The 19,508-nt window shown below is 44.4% G+C and overlaps 1 protein-coding gene across 1 annotated transcript; it reads right to left on the bottom strand.

Moving 5' to 3' along the window:
* Positions 1–73: 73 nt before the first annotated feature.
* On the bottom strand, positions 74–18,283 carry PLOD1 (procollagen-lysine,2-oxoglutarate 5-dioxygenase 1). Its single transcript, XM_010302850.2, has 19 exons — positions 18,030–18,283; positions 13,682–13,773; positions 13,029–13,165; positions 11,623–11,786; positions 11,011–11,123; positions 9,329–9,392; positions 8,120–8,217; positions 7,690–7,791; positions 7,445–7,576; positions 7,044–7,165; positions 6,250–6,354; positions 5,678–5,803; positions 4,707–4,848; positions 4,075–4,188; positions 3,757–3,822; positions 3,299–3,403; positions 2,743–2,889; positions 2,303–2,428; positions 74–2,045 (listed from the first exon to the last, which is right to left on the bottom strand). The coding sequence occupies exons 1-19, from the start codon at positions 18,109–18,111 to the stop codon at positions 1,890–1,892; spliced, it is 2,193 nt and encodes a 730-aa protein (XP_010301152.2). The 5' UTR covers positions 18,112–18,283; the 3' UTR covers positions 74–1,889.
* Between the last annotated feature and the right edge of the window lie 1,225 nt (positions 18,284–19,508).

Here is a 19,508-nt window from a genome sequence, read left to right as displayed (position 1 = left end):
GCGGTAGTCCGAGAGCCCCGCCCCGCCAGGCCCCGGCCACCCCCCCGCGGGAATCAAACCCACTGACGGCCTCTCCGTGGGGTAAGGGTTTAATGCCAGTTCCCCTGCTCACACAGCCCGTAACGAATGCCAAACCACCGCACCGGGCACAGGAAAGACACAACAAAATAAGTGGGGAAAAAAAACAACAAACAACAAACCTTACTGAATAAATACATACACCTTTTTGACATGAGTTCAACGTTTGGCCTACCACGTCCCTTCATTTGGTAACAGATAGTTCTGGATTTCACCTAACAAGATTTATCATTGTTTTACTTTGCAAACTGATTGTCCCTGGCTGGATTTTTCTCCCTTGGGCCATGTGAGTGTGTAGCCTTGAAATGGACCTAAAAAGTGTGTGGAAACCAGTGGAAAAAGGTCAATGTCACCTTCCTCAGGTCCATTCAAATTGTGTGAAGTTCCCTGCCAGAATTTACACGTCTACAGCGATTGTGCCTGCCTTAATGCAACCCGTCCTAGATGAAGGGGCTCTAAACCTGACAATTAGACAGTAGAAGCTGGAGACACAGAGAAGTAAGATGAGGGTTTTTTTCCTAAGGACAATCCTGATGTGAATGTACTGTTTGTGAAACATACTAGTCTGGCAGACACAGAGCACAATGCTGTCTGATAAGCAAAGCAGGTATCTCACAGGCAATGGGAGAAAAGGTTTCTCCCCCTTCCCTCTCTAACCACGGGTCTATTCTAGACAGATTTTTATACCTACCAGCTCACCACAAGCTCTCAGCACTTTCCAACCACTTAATTTCTACCAGCCTCAACCCCACTGGAGAAGCATCTGCAGTGGAGTGTTTTGGTGTGGAATCTCAGGTAATAGAAACACTGAATAATTATTTGCTCTAAGTACCAGAGAACAGCTCTTTGATGGCCCATTCAAGTTAGATGCAAAAAATAAAAACAAAAATTATCAAAACTACCACTGAGAACTGGAATGAGCCCACCAAAGACCACTGGGGCCTCTGGGCTGTTACCCAGAGATTGGTAAGAGCTTTTGACAATCTTAGTGTAGGATAGAGCCGAGACGATTCAGCAGTGAAGCCCTCCTGACTGATGTATTGTTCTCAGCCTTCCCTTTCTTAGATTTTATTTACACATACTGATGTGGTCTGCATTTGTCTGGGTATCCCTGCTCCTTTCAGCTGCAGCAATAGAAGACAGGGAGGCTATCTTTGATCTCAGAGGTAAAGTATCATTAGCGGACCTTCCCTTAGCTAACTAGGAGTACCTATATTCCCTCTGCTGCTGCTTTGAACTTTGTGATATGCTTCCAGGGACTGCAAAGAGGTAAGGAATCAGATGATCTTCAGGCTCTTATTACTGAGTTTCATCTGGTATGACATTTAACTATCATGACCCCTGGAGTCAGCTCCCTGGTTGGTTTATATTTGGAATAGTATCCAGGAATTATTGTCTATCATCCAGTCCCATATAATGCTGTGGATGAAAATGGACTTCCAGCTACTTGGAGAGAGAGCTTGTGACTTGTCTCCAAAAAGCTGGATTTCCAGTCCAAGAAAGCATTTTTGTAAAGCCAACCAATCAGTGAAGGTTCAAGTAAATCGCATTTCCAAGAAACAGCGGATGAGGAGCAGAATCAAAAATGAAGGCACAAAATCTCCTTCCAAATTCTACAGCAGTATTCCTAGATATTACCTGCAGTATCAGAGAGGGAGATCTTCCAGTAGTGGAGTCTTAAAATACCATTAAAAATCAATATCCAAACAACTTTGATCAATGCCTTAGAAACTCTCAGTAGCATTCCCTGTTTCCACTCAAAGTCAGCACTGAGCAGGGCCAGGGAAAGGTCCTTCCTGTGAAGCATGGCTCTAGGGGTCAAGGAAAGACACTGCAATATAACGGGTTCCTTTGGTGGTTGGAAGACCTTCATGATAGTGGGTCAGGCGTCCTGGATGCATAAGGGTCCACCCTTTCCGTGGAGCTCGAATGGAGCAATTGTAGCGCAGGAACCGGCAGCCTCCTCCCTGATGGAAATAAAAGAGACACATCAGCTTGGCAAAAAGCACCTCAGGGAAAGGGTCTCTGCCTTCTCCTGGCAGCCCTTCTGAAAGCATGAGGTGTTTGGAGAAATCTCCTGTGTTCTGACACATTCAAAAATGTTCTACCCTAGCTCAGTCACTAATTGCAATCCTCAGTGTGAAGAAGCCAGATATGAATAAGGAAAGGGGTTTCAGCTGCCCAGAGGCTGTACCGCACTCTTGTCACGCTGGCAAACACTCACCTCATAGTCTATTCCAACGCGGTTCAGAGCAATGTTAATGGTAAAGGTGGAAGCATCATGATGGGGCATTAAAGAGGGCTGCTCATCAGGTTTGTAGCGAACTACAAAGGCTAGCTCAAACTGAGTCTGCAGGAGAGAAGAACAAAGTGCACATCCGTTACAGGGCTATAGCAGTCCGTGGCTACTGAGCTGCAGAGTAGGGTGTAATATTGAAATTGCATCCCACTGCTAAGAGAGCAAGGCAACAATACAACAGGAGAATGTCACTGGGAAATTGAGTATTTCTTGATGCATATACTTATGTCACACTCCAGGGTCAGTTCCTCTGTACTGGGAAATAGTATGCACATTGCTAAAGAATTCTAGCAGTCTTTTCACACAGTTGCAACTGGAGGAGGTGCTGAGCTGACCACGAGTTTCGATGCTCAGGTATAACGTACCTTGGTATAGTATCCTGGGTACAGTTTCTCTGTGATAGGTGCAATATACTCCAGAAGAAACTTATACCATTCTCTTTCAAAGCCAATTTGGTTCATGTGTATGTCAATAGTTGGGACGTTCTCATATCCTCCTTGTATTCTGCTGTCCTGAAATAGAATCATGAAAGTACCTATGAGGATGGGAACCTTGGACTTCAGGAATGAAAAGCACTTGATTCTAGTCACTACAAATAAATATGACATTTATTTATCAGAATTTCCAGGATGGAAAACTCATTTCAAACAATGATTAAAACCTAAGGTATACAATATTACCATCAGAAGGATTGAACGCTGTAGCATCAGAGGACACAAAAGAGGACTCAGAAAAATTAATTCACATTTAAGAACAGGGGCAAAAATCACAGAGTTAATCAGGAACAAAATTAGAGTATTGCTTCCAGTTTGCTGGTTTAACAGAGGAGTCTAATGCTCTCCTACAGAAGGGACTGCTGTCACCAAATATGCACGGATAATGTTGTGCCCCAGAAATCAAAAAGCTCCTGCTTTTCCTTACCGTGTTGTCACCTGTGGACCACTGGCCATAATGTTCCATTTCTTCCACCAGTTCATCACAGGCAGTGTCAGTGAATATGGGGAACCAGTAAACATCCGGGCAGGGCTGCACAAAGTGGACAGGTGAGAATAGCAGAAACAGAACAGGTGCTTGAGGCAAAAGGACAAGGCTGAACTGTCTGTACATTTAGTCAGTTTAAGTGGAAAGTAACTAAAATATTGAGGATAGAAGTTTGTCTTCTGATACATGTGCCCCACTTCCACTTAAGAGAGCTGGAGATGTGCTTCTCGAAGAATGATTTGGCTCTAAAAATACTTTCGAGGTCATGTTTCCTCTGGATTTGAAAGACTACGAGGTCGTGCTGGACCGCTTATTCCTGAGGATGTCAATAGTGGTAACACACGCATTGTCCTGATGCTAATCTCCCATTTTGATGGATAAGAGCGATGTTTTCTTACCATTTCTACCAATTTCCCTTTCAGAGCTGCTGTGTAGTTTTCATGGATGTACTTTTCTCTCCAGTCCTGCAGTTAAAAGAAAAGCAAACCTGTCATTCTGTGGGGCTTAGTTAGAAAGGCAAGGAAAGGTCAGGCACTCACACCGCAGTATTTCACAGGCTTTGAAGATTCAGATGTTATGAATCACATGAAACCCTCTCTTTAAATTCTGTGACTATGCTCCTCACCTCAAGCCTGGACTTTCCTTATTGGTGAAGCTAGTCATCAAATTGTCACGTGCCACATTACTAAGCCTGCTGAGCATGCAGGTTCTCTCACCTCAGGATTGCTGAATATTTGCCAGAGGTCATTGTGGAGGTGAGTAGTCTGATAATTCTCCAGGGACAGTATATGTCCAAACTGATGCCGGTTTGTCAGGTACATAAAGACTCCCTGCAGGACAGAGGGAAACAATCAAGCTTTATTTCCAGGCCTCACGTTTCTGTGAGCCCCTATGAAATATAAGCACTGGACAGTTCCTCAATGATGGTTCTGCCCAAGCTGTTCATTTACTCATTTTTTCTCCTGTAGGCCCCCAGTTTAAATTCCACCCTGGCTCTGGTTATAGCCTGAGCGAGTAATTCTGTGCCTCCTGTCAGCCAGGGTTGGAAGCAGAGCGTAAGAGCTGCTGTGAGATTAGGTTCTTCCTTCTTAGTCTGTCAACCCCATTTAGAAAAGCCCCAAATAGGCCCAATAACAAAAATGTTATCCGCATTTAGTGGTCCGTGGCTCTGTGTGGTTTCACAGCAAGATAGAAATCCCACACTGTCCCAAGCCTGCACAGTACTGAATAATGCCAGTTCATCCTGTTCCATGCCCTGGCAGAGCTGAATGCCTTGAAACTACTTAATCTTGTCAACTTCACCCTGGCATGCAGTTCTCCCCTGCCAGCCTCTCTCTCCTCGACTGACCTGATTCCGAACGTTGTGGCAGAAAGCCATGTCAGCATCCAGCTTGCCACTGTGGAAGAGATCTCCCTGGTCAAGCTCCGATCGCAGAGCCTTGGCTTTAACCATGTACACGCTGCTGATGTAGGGAACATTCCAAAGCCCACTGAAACACAGGGGTAGGAAAGTAAGACTTGAAATACCACTAAGATAGAAACTGGGGTTGACAGGATGGCAGTCAGCACTGCAGTATCAGCCAGGCTTGCCTAAATGAGCCAACTCAGAATAGTAAGGAGAAACCATACCAATAGGAATTGTCATGCCAGGAAAAATCGCTTATATTGCCCAGAGCTTTTAAGCTGCACAAATGCTGGTCTACTGTGAAAGCAATTAATTGCTACTGTGTGGTTTTGCTAGGGATATAATTAATGGCTTGAATCTCTTCCCAGAGAGATCAACATATTTTTCTTCAGTGACTTAAAAAAAAAATGAACCAGCCAGAAGTGCATAAGCTGATTTCCAGCATTTATTGCACATATAATGGCCTAAAAAAAAAAAAAGCGGGCCCGTCAATGGATATGAATGAACCAACAATTATATTTTGTGAATCTGCCATTCAAGGATCACCTGGTATTTTATGAAGACTATCTGATAAAGATTAAACAGCACTTTACAGGATTTTAAGGATCACATTAACTATAATCCACAGGTGGGAAAACATAACATGAGTAAGATGAAGTGATTTCAGCAGAGTCAGGACTCTCAAATCCTTACACTGATCATAAGAAAACCTGCCCAAAGTACGTTATGGTCTCTGCTCAGGGGAGAACATAGAGCAGCTTTTGAATGGGAGTACGGACTTCTTTTCCTTTTCTATACACAAAGACAGTTATGCTCTCCAGTTCTTTGACATTAGCTGGTTTGATGATAATGAACTGCAACGAGCTTTACATTTGAGGGATTATATCAGTAATAAACTCTCTTTGCATACTCACACCCTCCGCCTTTGAACAATATCCACATAATCTTCTGAGCGGGCATAGTATCCATCAGGGCTCAGGGCTCCCCAGAAATTTGACCACAACTTCTCATGACGGCTTACCAGCGGGGCAATCACCAGCCTATGAGCACAAATGAAAAAGGAATTGCAGGACAGGATGTTACCACAGGAAGAAAAGGAAAAGATTTACAAACCACAGGACTGTAAGAGTTAGATTCTCCCTCACTTATACGGTTGTTGCTTCTCTTAACTCTGTTGGAATAAAATTCCACATAAGAAAGGGCAAATAAAGTCACAGTCTCCTACCTAACTGCACCCTGCAGCACATCTCTTAGAATCAGATTTGTTCTACGACTATATAAAGACAACTAGGGATGATGTACATCCACTGCCTAAAATCCAGGGATTACAACTACAGCAAAACAAGACCAAATAAGAGGTGTTTGTCTAACATTCCATCTCTGACACAGCTTTCCTAGTGCCTTACACATCTCAGTGATAAAAGAGCTCCCTGTATTCCTCGTGTGAAAGATGACCAGTAAGGATTGCTCAGACAAAAGAACTCACTTGTTCTGTTCGATCAGGATCCTCAGAGTCTCTGTGTTCTTCAGAACTATCTCAGCATCCAGGCTAAAGTAATAGTCACAGTCAGGATCCTTTCTGCACAAATCCCTATAGCCAGAGGACAAGAAAAGCCACATCAGAATCCTCCTAGAACAGACCAAGACAAGGCACAGAACACCAGGAATTCCCTCACCTTGTAGACTAAAGGTCGTCTTCTGGGTACTCAGAAAAGTTCAGTTTAATGTAACAACCCAGAAGGCTAGCATTGTACAAGCACATCAGATTCGGTATCCAACAGCACACACTGAGACACAGAAAATCAACATTTAGCAAACTGTTTCCCCAGCACAAACTGAAGAGGTTCCCATTTACAGTTGGCCCAAATTCAAACCTGAGCTCAAACTCACACCTGATCACAGACAGGAAAATATTCTGCCACTAGCTCTTTGTTCTACTACTACACTTCTCTTCAGATACAGGTGCATATTCTTTGTGATCTATGACTGGGCGTATAGACTGCTTGATGAGGGTGGGAGGTACAGGACTATCCTTCTAACAGAGCAAAGGACCAGTGAGAACTTGGTTTCTGAAACTGGAGAAAGGGAGCTGGTATTGGGGCTGATTTTTTCCCAATATATAATGGACATGGGGAGTTAATGCTAGGAAAATTGAAAGAAGAGAATGACTGAAAGACTAGAAGCATCCACTAGATAGTGATGATTCTCAGAAAAACTGAACTGCCTTAGTTTGGCCACAGGCTGACTCTGCTAGCCATCGTGCATGGCCTCTTGACTTACATGCCCAAATTACGCGCCTCAGCATTCTCCACCTCATCATCTGGTCCAATCACTTTGATGGCGAGATATTCTTTGCCATGCTCTTTAACAAAAAAGTCCACCTGCATCAAGTGATGTTGCTCCTATGCCAAAGGAAAAATAAGGAAAAACAGATGAGATGGGTTCATCCCAGGCTGCTTAGCCTCCTGTTCTTGAAAATACCAAACCAGATGAGCAACAGTTCTTCCCAACTCCGTATCTTTACAGCTGGATGGAGCTATCTTATAGGTGCTGTTGCAGGTAAGTACTGGGATTACAGAGCCCGGAAGTCTAGCCAAAGGCTGCGAAGGTGCCTACAGTACAGGAGGAGGTATACATTTTCCCTGCATTTGGTAAGACCATCACAGGCCAACTTTACTTACATGGTTGTGAATGAAGAGCTGGATTCTTTGCTTTGGGTAATGAAGGTTACGAAGCCGCAAGAAAAACTGGGAGAGGAATGGGGTGGGCTGCTCGATAAAAATGCCAATCAGAATCATTGGCAACGCCTCATCCTACATTCAGGGAGAAAAGGAGAGAAGTGGTGGCTCAGGTAACACATCAGACACAGAAGATCCCACTGTAATTGTAAGACTTGTCTTGAGAGTTTTGAATACATCAGCCTTACCTTAAACCCCGTGAGGCTTCGCAGACCTTCATCACACACAGTGCAGCCAGTCTCAAATGTCCATATTTGAGGAATGTAGTTTCCCAGGTAGTTCAACTGCAGCTGCAAAAGGCAATTTGCCATGTTACAGGGCAGGGCAGTTTCTTTGCATCCACTCACAGTGTAAGATCACATTTCATCAGAACTTCATTTACCTTCTTCTTGGACTAAAGAATCCAAAAAGTATGACAGCCTGAGGGTCTGATTACACATTGATCTTTGAACCAGACCCATCTTGCTGCTATGGACCTGGACTGCTTATTGTTTCTCAAATGTAAATGTACACAGGGAAAGTCAGTGTGTGGGAAGACAGTAACCTGATATACTCGAGCCTAAAGGGCCACTTTGCAAGAAATACAAAGCAAATCTTTCCCTCAGGATGCCCACTTACCTTGGTGGGTCCATTTCCATGAATCACTACAGGCAGAGTGTCATATAACAAGTTTCTTGCTCTCACTCGTGAGTTTTCAAACTTCAGAACTACCTCATCTGGAAATGACATTGCCATCATATTATCAGAGGAAGGCTTTTATCAATAATCAGCAGTTGTTCAGCAGAAATGGGGCATTGTGCTGCTAAAAGATGAAAGCACGGACGTGGATAACCACGCACAAATAGTTTAAGGGCTACAGACCATATCCAGAAAGGAGAAAAAAATGTTCAGAATGATCCTGTGAGGTAACAGGAGGATGGCTGGGAAGTTGGGCAGTGTGTAGCTTGCTGGACTGACAAATACACCTTCTACTGGGAACTGGCAGAAGCCACACTGAAACAGTCTTTCAAAACTGGGCATTGACAAATTGCACTGTGAGGAACAGCTACCACTGGCCAGGGAGGACTCAGCCCTTCTCACCTAAGCATTCTATGCACCTGCTGTCTCTCTTTTTCACTCCTGGCAGACATCATCCAAGACGTCTCCTCAACACAGCCACACAAAATCCTTTGGAAAACAGACTAGTACAGATCCAAGCTCCAGTCTATCATTGTTTTAATGAGCATAGGAGCCAAAAACTACTCTGCCGTTATCATTTTTTACCTGACCGGAATAAAGATGGAGTGGTGCAAGACTATAAACTGAAAACATTAGGCAGTGGTGTCAGGAGAGTAAGTGAATCACTTTTGCCAGGACTAGCAAAATCAATCAATCAGCAGGTCAGGTCAGAAGCCTGGTCCGGTCAGCGAGTGCTCGCAGGCAGTGTCTGGCTGCATCTCACCCTCTGCAGCATTCCATACACACTTCTGGAGCAGAAAGACAGGCAAGCCTTAGGCAGGGCTGTGTGTTATTACTTGCACTGAAGTCCCTCCCAGTTTCAATCCCCAAGGCTAATGCAATCCGACACACTTGGAGATCAAAGTGGCAAGGAGGTGTAAGATGGAAAACCTGACCTGCATTCCCCCAAGTAAAGAGGGAATTGCAATGATAGCCTAGATGGAATTGCAAATAAATCCCAGAACTCTGGCAGAGGCTTTTTACTGAGGCTTATTCTGGAGGGACAGGAATTTCTGAAATTTAATCCCTTCAGCCACAACACAACTTTATTTCTAGTGTCAGCATGTAGTTGGATTCCAAGGAGAAATGAGCTTCCTTCGTCTGTCTCACCTAATGCTCCATTTAGGTTTTGGAAGATCCGGCTTCTTTGGTCTAGACTGATGTTGATACTTTCCTTTAAAATAATGAGACAAATAACCTTAATTAGAACACAAGTGGGCATCCATTCTTTACACGTGAGAGACCCTAGGCTAAGAGAAGCTATATCACATTCCTGTAATCACTTCCATACTCTCTAAAACAATTTAAACCTATTATATTAGACAAAACCATGCAAATAAACATTTTAAAGCTGCTGTAGGTGTGCCAATAATAATATGCAGCATATTAATGAAGTACACTTACAGCACAGTCATATAAAACCCACATATAATATGTAGGAATGCCAAGACAGCAAAAACATCTGCTGTGAAGGCAGTTTCTTGCCATCTATCCACAGGGCAAGCGTTACCCCATGTGTTGCCCCACATACCAGTGTCAAACCAGAACACAGTACGGGTGCAATGCCAGCTTGGGAAATTTTTGGTTTTGTCCCCTGCTGCAAGTCACACTCAGACTGGATTTTTGTCAGACTAAAGTCCAGCTCTGACTTAACTTAGTGTCCCTCCAGGCATCTATTACGATTGATTACTGGAAAGGACAGTAGGGTGCTAACATCCACTGCCTGAGTGCCAAGTCAGTGGAATTACTCAGCCTTTGTGTGGCATAGGGCCAGAACTGCAGATGAGAACATTAAAGGAACTGTTCACGTTAAAATAGCATGGGCCATATTCAGATTTGAGGAAAGAAAAAAGTGCAGCTCTTCTGAATTTTTTACCAGCCCTGCTTGTAGAAAAGCATAACTCCTTCTTTAATCAGTCTGAAAACAGTTTCCTATTTCTACCGCTTCCTCTTGACTTTACTGTTAGTTTGACTTCTTAGTTCCCATGCATTTGTGTCATCCTTCAGGGCAGACTGCACTGTGTAATGCAGAACTGGGCAGGGACAACAGACGCAGAATCACCCTGTGGGGTGGATGACTGGCCAGTGCACCACACAGTGCTGGAATGGCAATTATGCTTCCAGGGTGCTGTATGATGTTCCATGGCATGCTACGTAGGCTGACATAGATTTTGCTGGCCAGGATCGGGAGGCATTTGCTGAAGGCAGTGGCAGCCTCTTTGCTCCAGCATGGCTACCCACTGTGGTGCCTACAGTCCCTGTCCTGTGGCACAACAGTGGCTATGCGGCTGTGAACCTTTGTCCCTTTCATTGCCTCAAATCTGGTCAGGCCTTATCTGCCCCTTTACCTACCACACACTTTAGTGCTATGTTGGGTACCTCTCGGTCAGCACTGCATTCTGCAGGGAAGATACACAGTTAAAGTCTGAGTTTCACAGCCCCTTGGAGGAGGCTGGTTAGTTCTGCCACACTCAATAGCTTTAAATATCAGCACATACAGACACTGGTATGAGTTTCCAGTAAGAATTGTTTTAAGACACCTATCTTCCTATTCACATTTTGAACTTAAAGATAAAAACTGCTAATAACAGAACAAGGGGTAGTGGCTAGAATGCAAATTTGCAGAGTGGAAATGGGTAACTAGAGGTACTACTGGCCATTTCCATGTAAAGGTGCCAGAGCAGTAATTAAGGGGCAATATGTATGTGATTAACTTCTTTGACTGTCAACAGGGATACTGCACAGAAATGTTTCTCAGACGACACCTAATCCCAAAATCTAGCTACACCTACTCTTTTTTCTGGATCCAAGAAGACATTTGTGTAGAAGAGCTGATCACTGTCATCATCCTGCCCTTTCCACTCCTCCACAAGTTTCTTCAGGTTTGGAGCGTAACCTATGAAGCCTGCAGGAATAAGCATGAAGAGGTGTTTCAACCCAGACAACCAAAAAAGGAACATTCTCCTGTATACACAAACTCTCACTTCTTTCACACACAGTCTCACTCCACTCTGCAGTACCACAGAGATACACCAGCTTTCAGCAAAAGCATGTATAGACCACACTTCCCAACATGGAATGACACCAGGATTTCAATCTGTAATCTTCAGCACCAGAAAAGCTCAGATACCCACACCCTGAATGACAAGTCTCACTGAAAAGGGAGAAGGGACAGGGAGCAGGTTCCTGCTTGCAACTCATAGCTACGTCCCCTCCTGCAGGCAAAAGGCAGGAGCACTGTTAGTCTTCCCAGTTAGGGCCAGTTATGCACAGGGCTTCAGTTTGCACCATCTTCTATACAGATGCTTTCAACAGCCAGTTGCTTGCTACTTCTCCCAAAGGCCTTCTAATAGGAGGAAAAAGCTGAGAGAGGTTCTCAGCTGAAAGAAGGTTCTGCATCTTACCTCCAGAACCCAGGAAGCGCTTTCCATCTCGCACCTGAGGGTACTTGGCTTCCAACTTTCTGTCAGGATAAATGTAGTTCTCTGCTGAGAAGACCACCTTGCTCTTGGCTTGTTTGAACTTCTTTAGCAGTTCTGTGGGGCCCGAAGCAAAGAGTACATCATAGCTAGAGTAAAAGACAGACGAGAGAGACAGAAACATATGGAGTCAGAAAAACACGTCACACGAAAAGTTTCTAGGAACAGTTAATTCTTTAGGAATCCCCTTCTTTTAGTTCCACTTCACAGTATCATGACCGTTTTTGTCATAATTGTAGCTAATAAAGTGCAATCTTATTCACAGAGCAGAAGATGTTACTCTCCACTGCAGAAGACTCTGCACTGGCTTGGGGCAACTTACACCCATTCTTACTTTTACAGAGTTTTCAGTGATAATAAAACCAAACCTTCCAAACTGGAAAACATGCTGATCTCTTCTTGCTCTTCCCCTATTTGGAACTGTGAAGCCCTGGTGCCCTCACTGTTTGTAATGATCTTTTACTTATTGAGGGAAGAATTACTCTCCCATTCCTTTCTAGATTAAACAAACCCCTAGGTCATGCTTTTTATGTCTTTTGGCATCCTGCCACTCTCCACAGAGCTTCCTGCAAATCTCCAGGAGGAACCTATAATGGACGCTAGTCACTGGGTGCTGCACTCCAGCTGCTATCGCTTCAGTATTGGGTAGAACTGACTAATTCCCAGGCAACGCTGTCAGAATGAGACTTGCATTTTCTGCAAGAGGATTTGCATACTTCAAACTCATTTTGGTGAGGGAAAAGTTGCTCATACCGGAGATTAATCATTCTTCTGCAAACACATGTAGACACTCAGAACTGCAAAAGATGATCTCCCTCCCACGGGAGCTAGAGACAGATATGGGCATTCCAGCCCTGCCTACTGTTGGGCACATGAAAAGACACTGGGACTCCAAACTGTCCTTTTCCCTCTCCACAGTTCTCTGGCAGATTAATTCTTGGCTGTCAGGATTGTGTTGCAGCCTGCCTCACCTTATAAAACAAATAATTCTAGTAAGAAAGGCCTGCCTAGATCCACAGAATCGTCTGCTCATTCTCTGCAGATAGAGGCAGCCAAATTCCACCCTGGCAGAAGCAGGTATAATGCTATCAACTTTATGCAAGAGTTGGAATCAGCCTGTTCTGGTCAGACCTTCCCAGCTGCCACGGATGCAGCTTTCAGCAACTTTCAGGCAACTGCAGAGAATTCGGGGGGGGGGAGGGGGGACGGGGGACAGAGAGGTCTGGATACACCTTCCAAAAGCAATCTACTTCAGTTAATTTCTTCTTAGCGAGAACCTGTCCAAACAGCCTTATGATTCAGTTCATGGCAAATACTTTCCAACCCATTACCTTTCTACAAAAAGGATGATCAAATCTTCCTTATCCGCATACTGCTTCAAAGCTGATTTCAAGAGACGGACCTTCTGCCCACCTCCTGCTGGCTTCTTGTCATCTCCACCCTGCCATTCCTCATCCAGCCCCAGCACCTAAAGAATGACAGGCACAAGGTCTACTGAACAGGTCACTCTCCCAGCAAGACTCACAGGAAAGGACCACCACCCACAACCTTACTAGTCCTGAAAACCCCCATACAAATCACAACAACAACAACAAAAAAACGGTATCAGGACAGATGGCCTGGGTATATATGCCAGCCTCTGAACCATTCCCTGGGATGGACAGTCAGAGTAACACACAGCACACAACAAAGCACTCCCAGCAGCAGGGACAGGAGCACACTCTGTACTGTGTGTTTTGGCACTGCAATGGAAAAGTGCCATGGGGCTCCCTTCAGCAGGAGTTATGGATCTCATCTCAAGCTAATACTCGGGATGGAATAAGAAAGACTGCTGCAGAAATGCCCCAGTCACAGTATTTTGCAGCGACGTGAGCAGGTGTGCCTTCTCTTGGGCCTTTATTTAATCAGTTTGTGGCCAAGTCTTATCCATTCTACACTTCAAAATTCCCTTTGACCAACCATCGCTGAGGCTGCTAGCCATCACCTGGACTTTGTAGTTGAAGAATTCGGCTGATCTTCTAAAGCGCTGGAATCCCTCAGTCTGCTTGGTGGCAACAGTGAGAACCAGCAGGTCTTCTGCTTAGAGGAGAAAGCACAAGAGACACATTCAATTTGTGTTGTTTTCACAACCAGCTGTTCTATAACTAACAAAGGGCTTTACTATCTGAGCCAAGGTAAGGATTGATAGTCTTAAAGGTACTCGACAGATTTGACAACGGGAAGTCAAAATCCAACCACTGAGAAGCAAAGTGACTTTCCCAATACATTCTTTAAGTTGATCATGAATCCAGGCGTCCCAACTTTTGCGCAGTTACGGCTGTTCATGGATGCAAGTTACATCTGTTCTGTATGACACTGACAGATGTCCGGGTTCATTTTAAATCAGGCAAGGGAGGTAGTCTAGATGTGGAGCTACCACATCCTGCTGAGAAGAAAACAGCTTGCTTACACCTCACCCAATTATCTCTATACTATACAATGTTAAGTACTATAAGTGTTCTCACTGCCCACAAAGCTTCAACCTCAGGAAGAATCCCAATCTCAGCTTCAAATCCCACTTATTTGCTAGAAAAAGAAAACATAATGTGTTGAGTGGGTTTTTTGCCCCGCTATTGAAAGCTACGATTCTCTTCTCACACACAGATTATGAAGGAAATTAAACTTGAAGATAAAAAATAGAACTACTACAACATGCCCATTTGGAAGTCACCCATTTAGTGCAATTGGCTTCCTGTTCCCCACAGAGTTGCTTTTTAGTCACTCAGCATTGACTGGGTGTAAGGAAGATCAAAATTAGGCTTAATGTTATTATTCTCTCTCCACGTCTGCTCCCATTTTCTACTGCATTCCTGAGGTGTTTTCCAGATTTTTTAATCCATACACAATGTGAATTTAATTCTGCCATAACTTTCATTTACACTCTCCTCCCAAACTTGCTTTTCATTTCCAGTCCCTTAAAATGACAAAGCTAAATCCTGAAGTTCTCATTCAGAAGTTTCTCTACAGTACCACTGGAATATGATTTTTATGTGGAAGCTCTGGTTTCTTCATTGTAATGATTAAATGCTATACTTCATCTTAGCACTTTTGCTTAAATAGGAATTTGTATAGGCTCTGGCAACAGTGCTTAAATACGAATCCTGGCCATCCGATTTTAACATCAGAAAATACCAGGAAAAACTGAAAGCACATTTTCTTGGCTTGTGCAGGCTTCTTTTGGAACAATGTTTTTTTTCAATGGATGTACCAGATGCATCTTCCTAGCCTACCCAAACTGATACTCTCTCTGATCTTAGAGAGGAAGGATCTGAGAGCTGGAGTCCTAGATAGGGCTGACAAAGGCAGCAAGAGTAACAAGTAAGTGTCAGACCCCAAGTTAGGAAGAAAGAGAATGCTCCCAAGGAAATTTCTAAAATCCTTTACCTGCATCAGAATAAAAAGAGAGGAGAGATTGAGAACAGTCAATAGAAGGTCAGCTCTAATTGTATTTTGTTAGACATTCACGCAAAGGGAGTGACAGATAAAAGAATATGAATCCTGCATTTGTGCCATTTTTAAAGGCAGATTTTAAGTACATGAAGTAATCCAGTTCCTCCAGCACACTCCAGTTCCTTCTGTCCTGTCCACCCTGTCAGAAGGTGCAAACAAATGAGTAAAATACGTCTCTCCTCAGGGAAAATGTTAAAGGCATTAAAGGTTCTAGCTATATGATGGCATGCAGAAAACCATGGCAGCTTTATCAGATAGCTCTGAGCTCACGGTTTCTGAGAAGGTGAAGATCATACTGCCAATGAAGAGAGCGGCAAATGTGGGCTTGCCAGAAAGGAATGTAAAGACAAAGATCAAATTCTAGTACCTGAGAGGAGAAAGCATCTGATAATGATAAAAGAAGAAAAGAAAAAAAAAAAAAGAGCTTGACTGCTATGCAATTACTTCAGCTTGAATTCTCAGGCATCTCACATTGAATAAATCACTAATCCATTTTCATGCCGCCACCCCAAGAAAGCAACAAACTGTTTATACGTCATTTGATACGACTGCCAGAAGTTTGCTGGACAAGATGTGAGAGCTAAAGGCGCACATGGATGAACAGGAAGCAGTGTCCTATTTCTAATACAGAAAAGGTTTCACCGTGCAGTGTGTGAACTCACTGGAGCATGAAAATCCAGCACAGAGACAACTATACTCCCCAGCAGAATTCCAAGTTACAGATTCCCTTCTCATTACTGGTCTGTGGGGTTAGGACTCACAGACATTAAGCTTGGTTTCTGTTCTGAGAAATCTCTGCAGTAGCAAGAGCTTGCCATCCCAAGAGACATTCATTCCTTTAGTTCAGTACTAAAAGCTTGTGCTGAGCTGTGCTGCCTCCGCTCTTTCTCCTTTAACCCTTTTTTCTCTTTCTTGAAGCTTTTGCTGAACACTGGTACAGCTGAGAGGTATTTCCAGAGACAGAGCAGTAAACCCTTTTAATGTCAGTATCACGTGCTCGTGTTTTGAAACCTCCAAAAGCAGATTTATGCTTCCCTATTTTCCATGTCACGGTTACTTCCCATACGTAGAAATGGTAGCCAGAGACTCCTTGGGCCACGCTGACCATTAGAAATCATATAAATACATTTAATAATGTATGGCTGCAAAATATGAACACAGTGTGGTTAACGAAGCAAGCACTGAACTAGGAACCAGGGGAGCTGGACTGTATTGCTAGCTCTGCTATGCAACAAGGACCCAATCTTGCTATCCCTCTTTTTTCTCCCCATCTGTAGAATGACAATAGAGGACATTTATCACTTTTATGAGGTTTTTTGAGCACTACAGATGAAAAGGATTGTGTAGGGACAAAGCATTGGAAGAGAGTCTCTGATATCAACATCACAGTGAAACAATTGTGTAGATTTCTGAGTTTTTACAGAGAGTAAAAATCAGTAACAAGAGGAGTTCAGTAACAAAAAAAAATTTAGTTATTTACTTCTGCCCTGACTCTACAGGGAAAGCACAGCTGCAGCTGCATTTTAGGACAAGGAATGAATTTATCCCCAGGCTGTGCTTTGGGAAATCCTACTGTGCCGCTTCCTGTTAAGAAAGCGTCCAAGAAAATACCATTAGTATGGGGATCAAATAGAAAAAAAAAAAATCAGTGTACAATTTCCTAGTGGATAATATAATCTCTGTATTAACTTTACATTTATGAAAGTTTTTTTTAAAAGATTCAACTAACTACAAGTAACTATGCTTAGAGCTTTTGCAGAGATCTACAAGAATGTACAAGAGAGAAAAAAGGTGTCATTATTCTCATATTACTCTGGGGAAGCTGAGGCACAGAAAAGGTAAGGCATTTTTTTCTCTGAGCTATGCCAGAAGTGATGGGTTCAGTAAGCAGTTAATTGCAAATCCTTCTTCCTAACCAACACACCTCATTCTCTTTTCCCAGCACCCAATTTTCTATCTCATGTGCTCAAAAACCTTCCTAAAAACCTGGAGGATTTGGGGTGTGTAAGAAAGGCAGGATAGCACAGATAGATTAATTTCTTACTTTTATTTGTCTTAATAGTTATCCTAAATGCTGAAATTATTTTGCTTTAGTTATGCCACTACAGATAAAGAACTCCCAACAGTCCTATGGATACACATTAACTGTATTAAGTAATACACATAGTGAAGGTATTTATACCAGAATCATATTGTGAAGGAAAATATTCTAGGTAACAAATGAAATCTCCTCTTAATTGCCACTTCTCTAATGAAGACAGAGATAATTATCCAAACTTCTTGGCAGAGTGACAGCATGTGAACCTCTTTGTCAGCCTGGCTGACATTCTGTAGCTGCCCTAATCCCCTACTGTTCTACCAATTACTCTCTGGAGCATCTACCAACTGTTTATGTGGGCATAGACTGTTGTTATTTTAGGAGCATCCCAGATCTCAGGTCACCGTGTGGCCAGTCTGGGATCAAATGCTCCCCGTTACCTAATTCTTGAACTGTGCAAGTTCAAAAGCAGGAAGGGCTGACCCAGGTGGGATGCAACCCAAGAGACTGCGAGTACTTTACTGGAATGAAATGGTGTCCAAGGCTCATCTCACACAACTCAGAGCTGTGAGAGCCGTTCTGGTAACTGAGACGCTCAAGAAGCATGTGCGGAGGACACCCACGCCAGCCTGTGCACCGCCTCAGAACTCGGCAGCAGGCTCTAGATGCCGCCCAGGGGCTCAGACTCTGCAGCTGGACCTGGGCGCTAAGGAGAGCGGATGCGTGTGTGTGTGTGTGTGTGTGCGTCCGTCAGCTCCCCATGCTGCCGGTCCCACCCTCCGCCCCGCAGCGGACTCCCCCTTACCTTCCTGCCCGGAGGCACTGCCACCCTCCGCCCCGAGCAGCGCCAGCACCACCCAGGGCAGCACCACCGCCGGAGGCACCATGGAGGCGACTTCCCCGCCTGGATCCCGGCCCGGGAGCCGGTACCGACCGAGGGCGCTGCCTGCGGGACTGACCCGGGCGCCGCAAAGCTCCGCGGGAACCCAGCGGACGGTGGCTCTAGAAAGCTCCGGGGCTGCCGGAGCCTGTGCCACGCACCAGACCCGCCCGGCGGGGACGGGCGGAGGAAGCGGAGAGGCGGCGGCTCCTCCTCCCGGGCCGCCCCGGCCCCCGCAAGAGGCGGGGAGGCAGCTGGGGCCGATCTGGGAGAGGGAGCAGGAAGCTCGGGGGCCGAGGCTTGTGCAGAGCGAGGGAACATCTGCCTGTTGCAGGGAAGCGAAGCTCCCGGGGCTCGATCCCGGAGCTGCAGCAACTTTACCTGTGGTGCGGGGTCCAGCAAGTCTTGCTGCCGGGGCGCTGTGCAGCGGGCGGGCTGCAGCCCCAGCCGTGGGACACTGGGCAGCGGGTCTGCAGAGGAAGAAACGGGCATTAAGCAAAACCCGAGCCTGTGTAGGAGGAGGGGGCTGGCTTTCTGGCCAGCTTCAGTTACTGCTGGGCTGCATCTGGTTGACACAGTCATTAAGTGTGAAAAAAGCAAAACAGAAATGGATTATGCACAGCTCTGGAAACTAGAAGCCCTTATTAAACATCTTCTTTCCACCTGTTATCTCACCTCATATATTTCCTTGGGGAATACAAAATCTGCTGCAGTCTTGTTTCCTATACTAACTGTTTTTCTCTGGCTATATGTACATCTTTAGGTCTTAACATTTCTGTGTGCTGGGTTTTCTTGCTCTAGCCCTGATGACTTACCCATGCATCTTTTTCTAGTTTGCCAGACTTTGAGAACAGGCAAAATAAACCTGTCTTATAAAATTACACTTCTTTTAAAAATTTTGGTTTAGGGTCATTTGTCTACTGCAGTGAATGTAAGACTTCGATGCAGGGAAACCCTTTTGAGCCTGCAGAACAGCAGGAGTTAGCACTGACACATACCTTACCTGAGGCCTTGAGCAACACATTATTTCTACTGAAGCAAATACCTAGAAGCATCAGTGCCATCTTCTTAGGCACCACATATAATTAAACCCAACTTTGGTTGCTCAAAGCAACATTAAGAGATTATTTATTTTCTCTCTTGTAAGGTGTGAACAATAATATTTACTTGTCTGCAAAGAAGTCAGAATGACAGAGGCTGCATAAATGCTATGTACTGTTCTGTAAGACATGTAGATGGAAAGCAACACTGCAGTATACTACTGAATCCATCACTGAAAGAGCACTGAGTCCTCAGCCACACCTGAGCTTGGCCGATGGAGCACATCTTACAAGAAGAAGATAAGGTGTCGGGGGAAAGGACCAGTACTGGGTAGTTTAGCAGAGGCATAAAAAGCAAAGGATG

The sequence above is a fragment of the Balearica regulorum genome, chromosome 21 (assembly GCF_011004875.1).
Source record: "Balearica regulorum gibbericeps isolate bBalReg1 chromosome 21, bBalReg1.pri, whole genome shotgun sequence".
In the NCBI taxonomy this organism is placed as follows: Eukaryota; Metazoa; Chordata; class Aves; order Gruiformes; family Gruidae; genus Balearica; species Balearica regulorum.
Note: the sequence above shows the minus strand (reverse complement) of the source record. Positions and strands in the feature narration are given on the sequence as shown.

Bases quoted from the DNA above. Each gene is read 5' to 3' on its own strand.
- PLOD1 (XM_010302850.2), bottom strand. From the start codon at position 18,111: ATGGTGCCTCCGGCGGTGGTGCTGCCCTGGGTGGTGCTGGCGCTGCTC. The intron at 7,792-8,119 runs GTAAGTGGGCAT...TGCCTTTTGCAG, and splicing joins ATGGAAATGGACCCACCAAG to CTGCAGTTGAACTACCTGGG. The intron at 4,189-4,706 runs GTCAGTCGAGGA...TCTGTCCTGCAG, and splicing joins GCCACAACGTTCGGAATCAG to GGAGTCTTTATGTACCTGAC.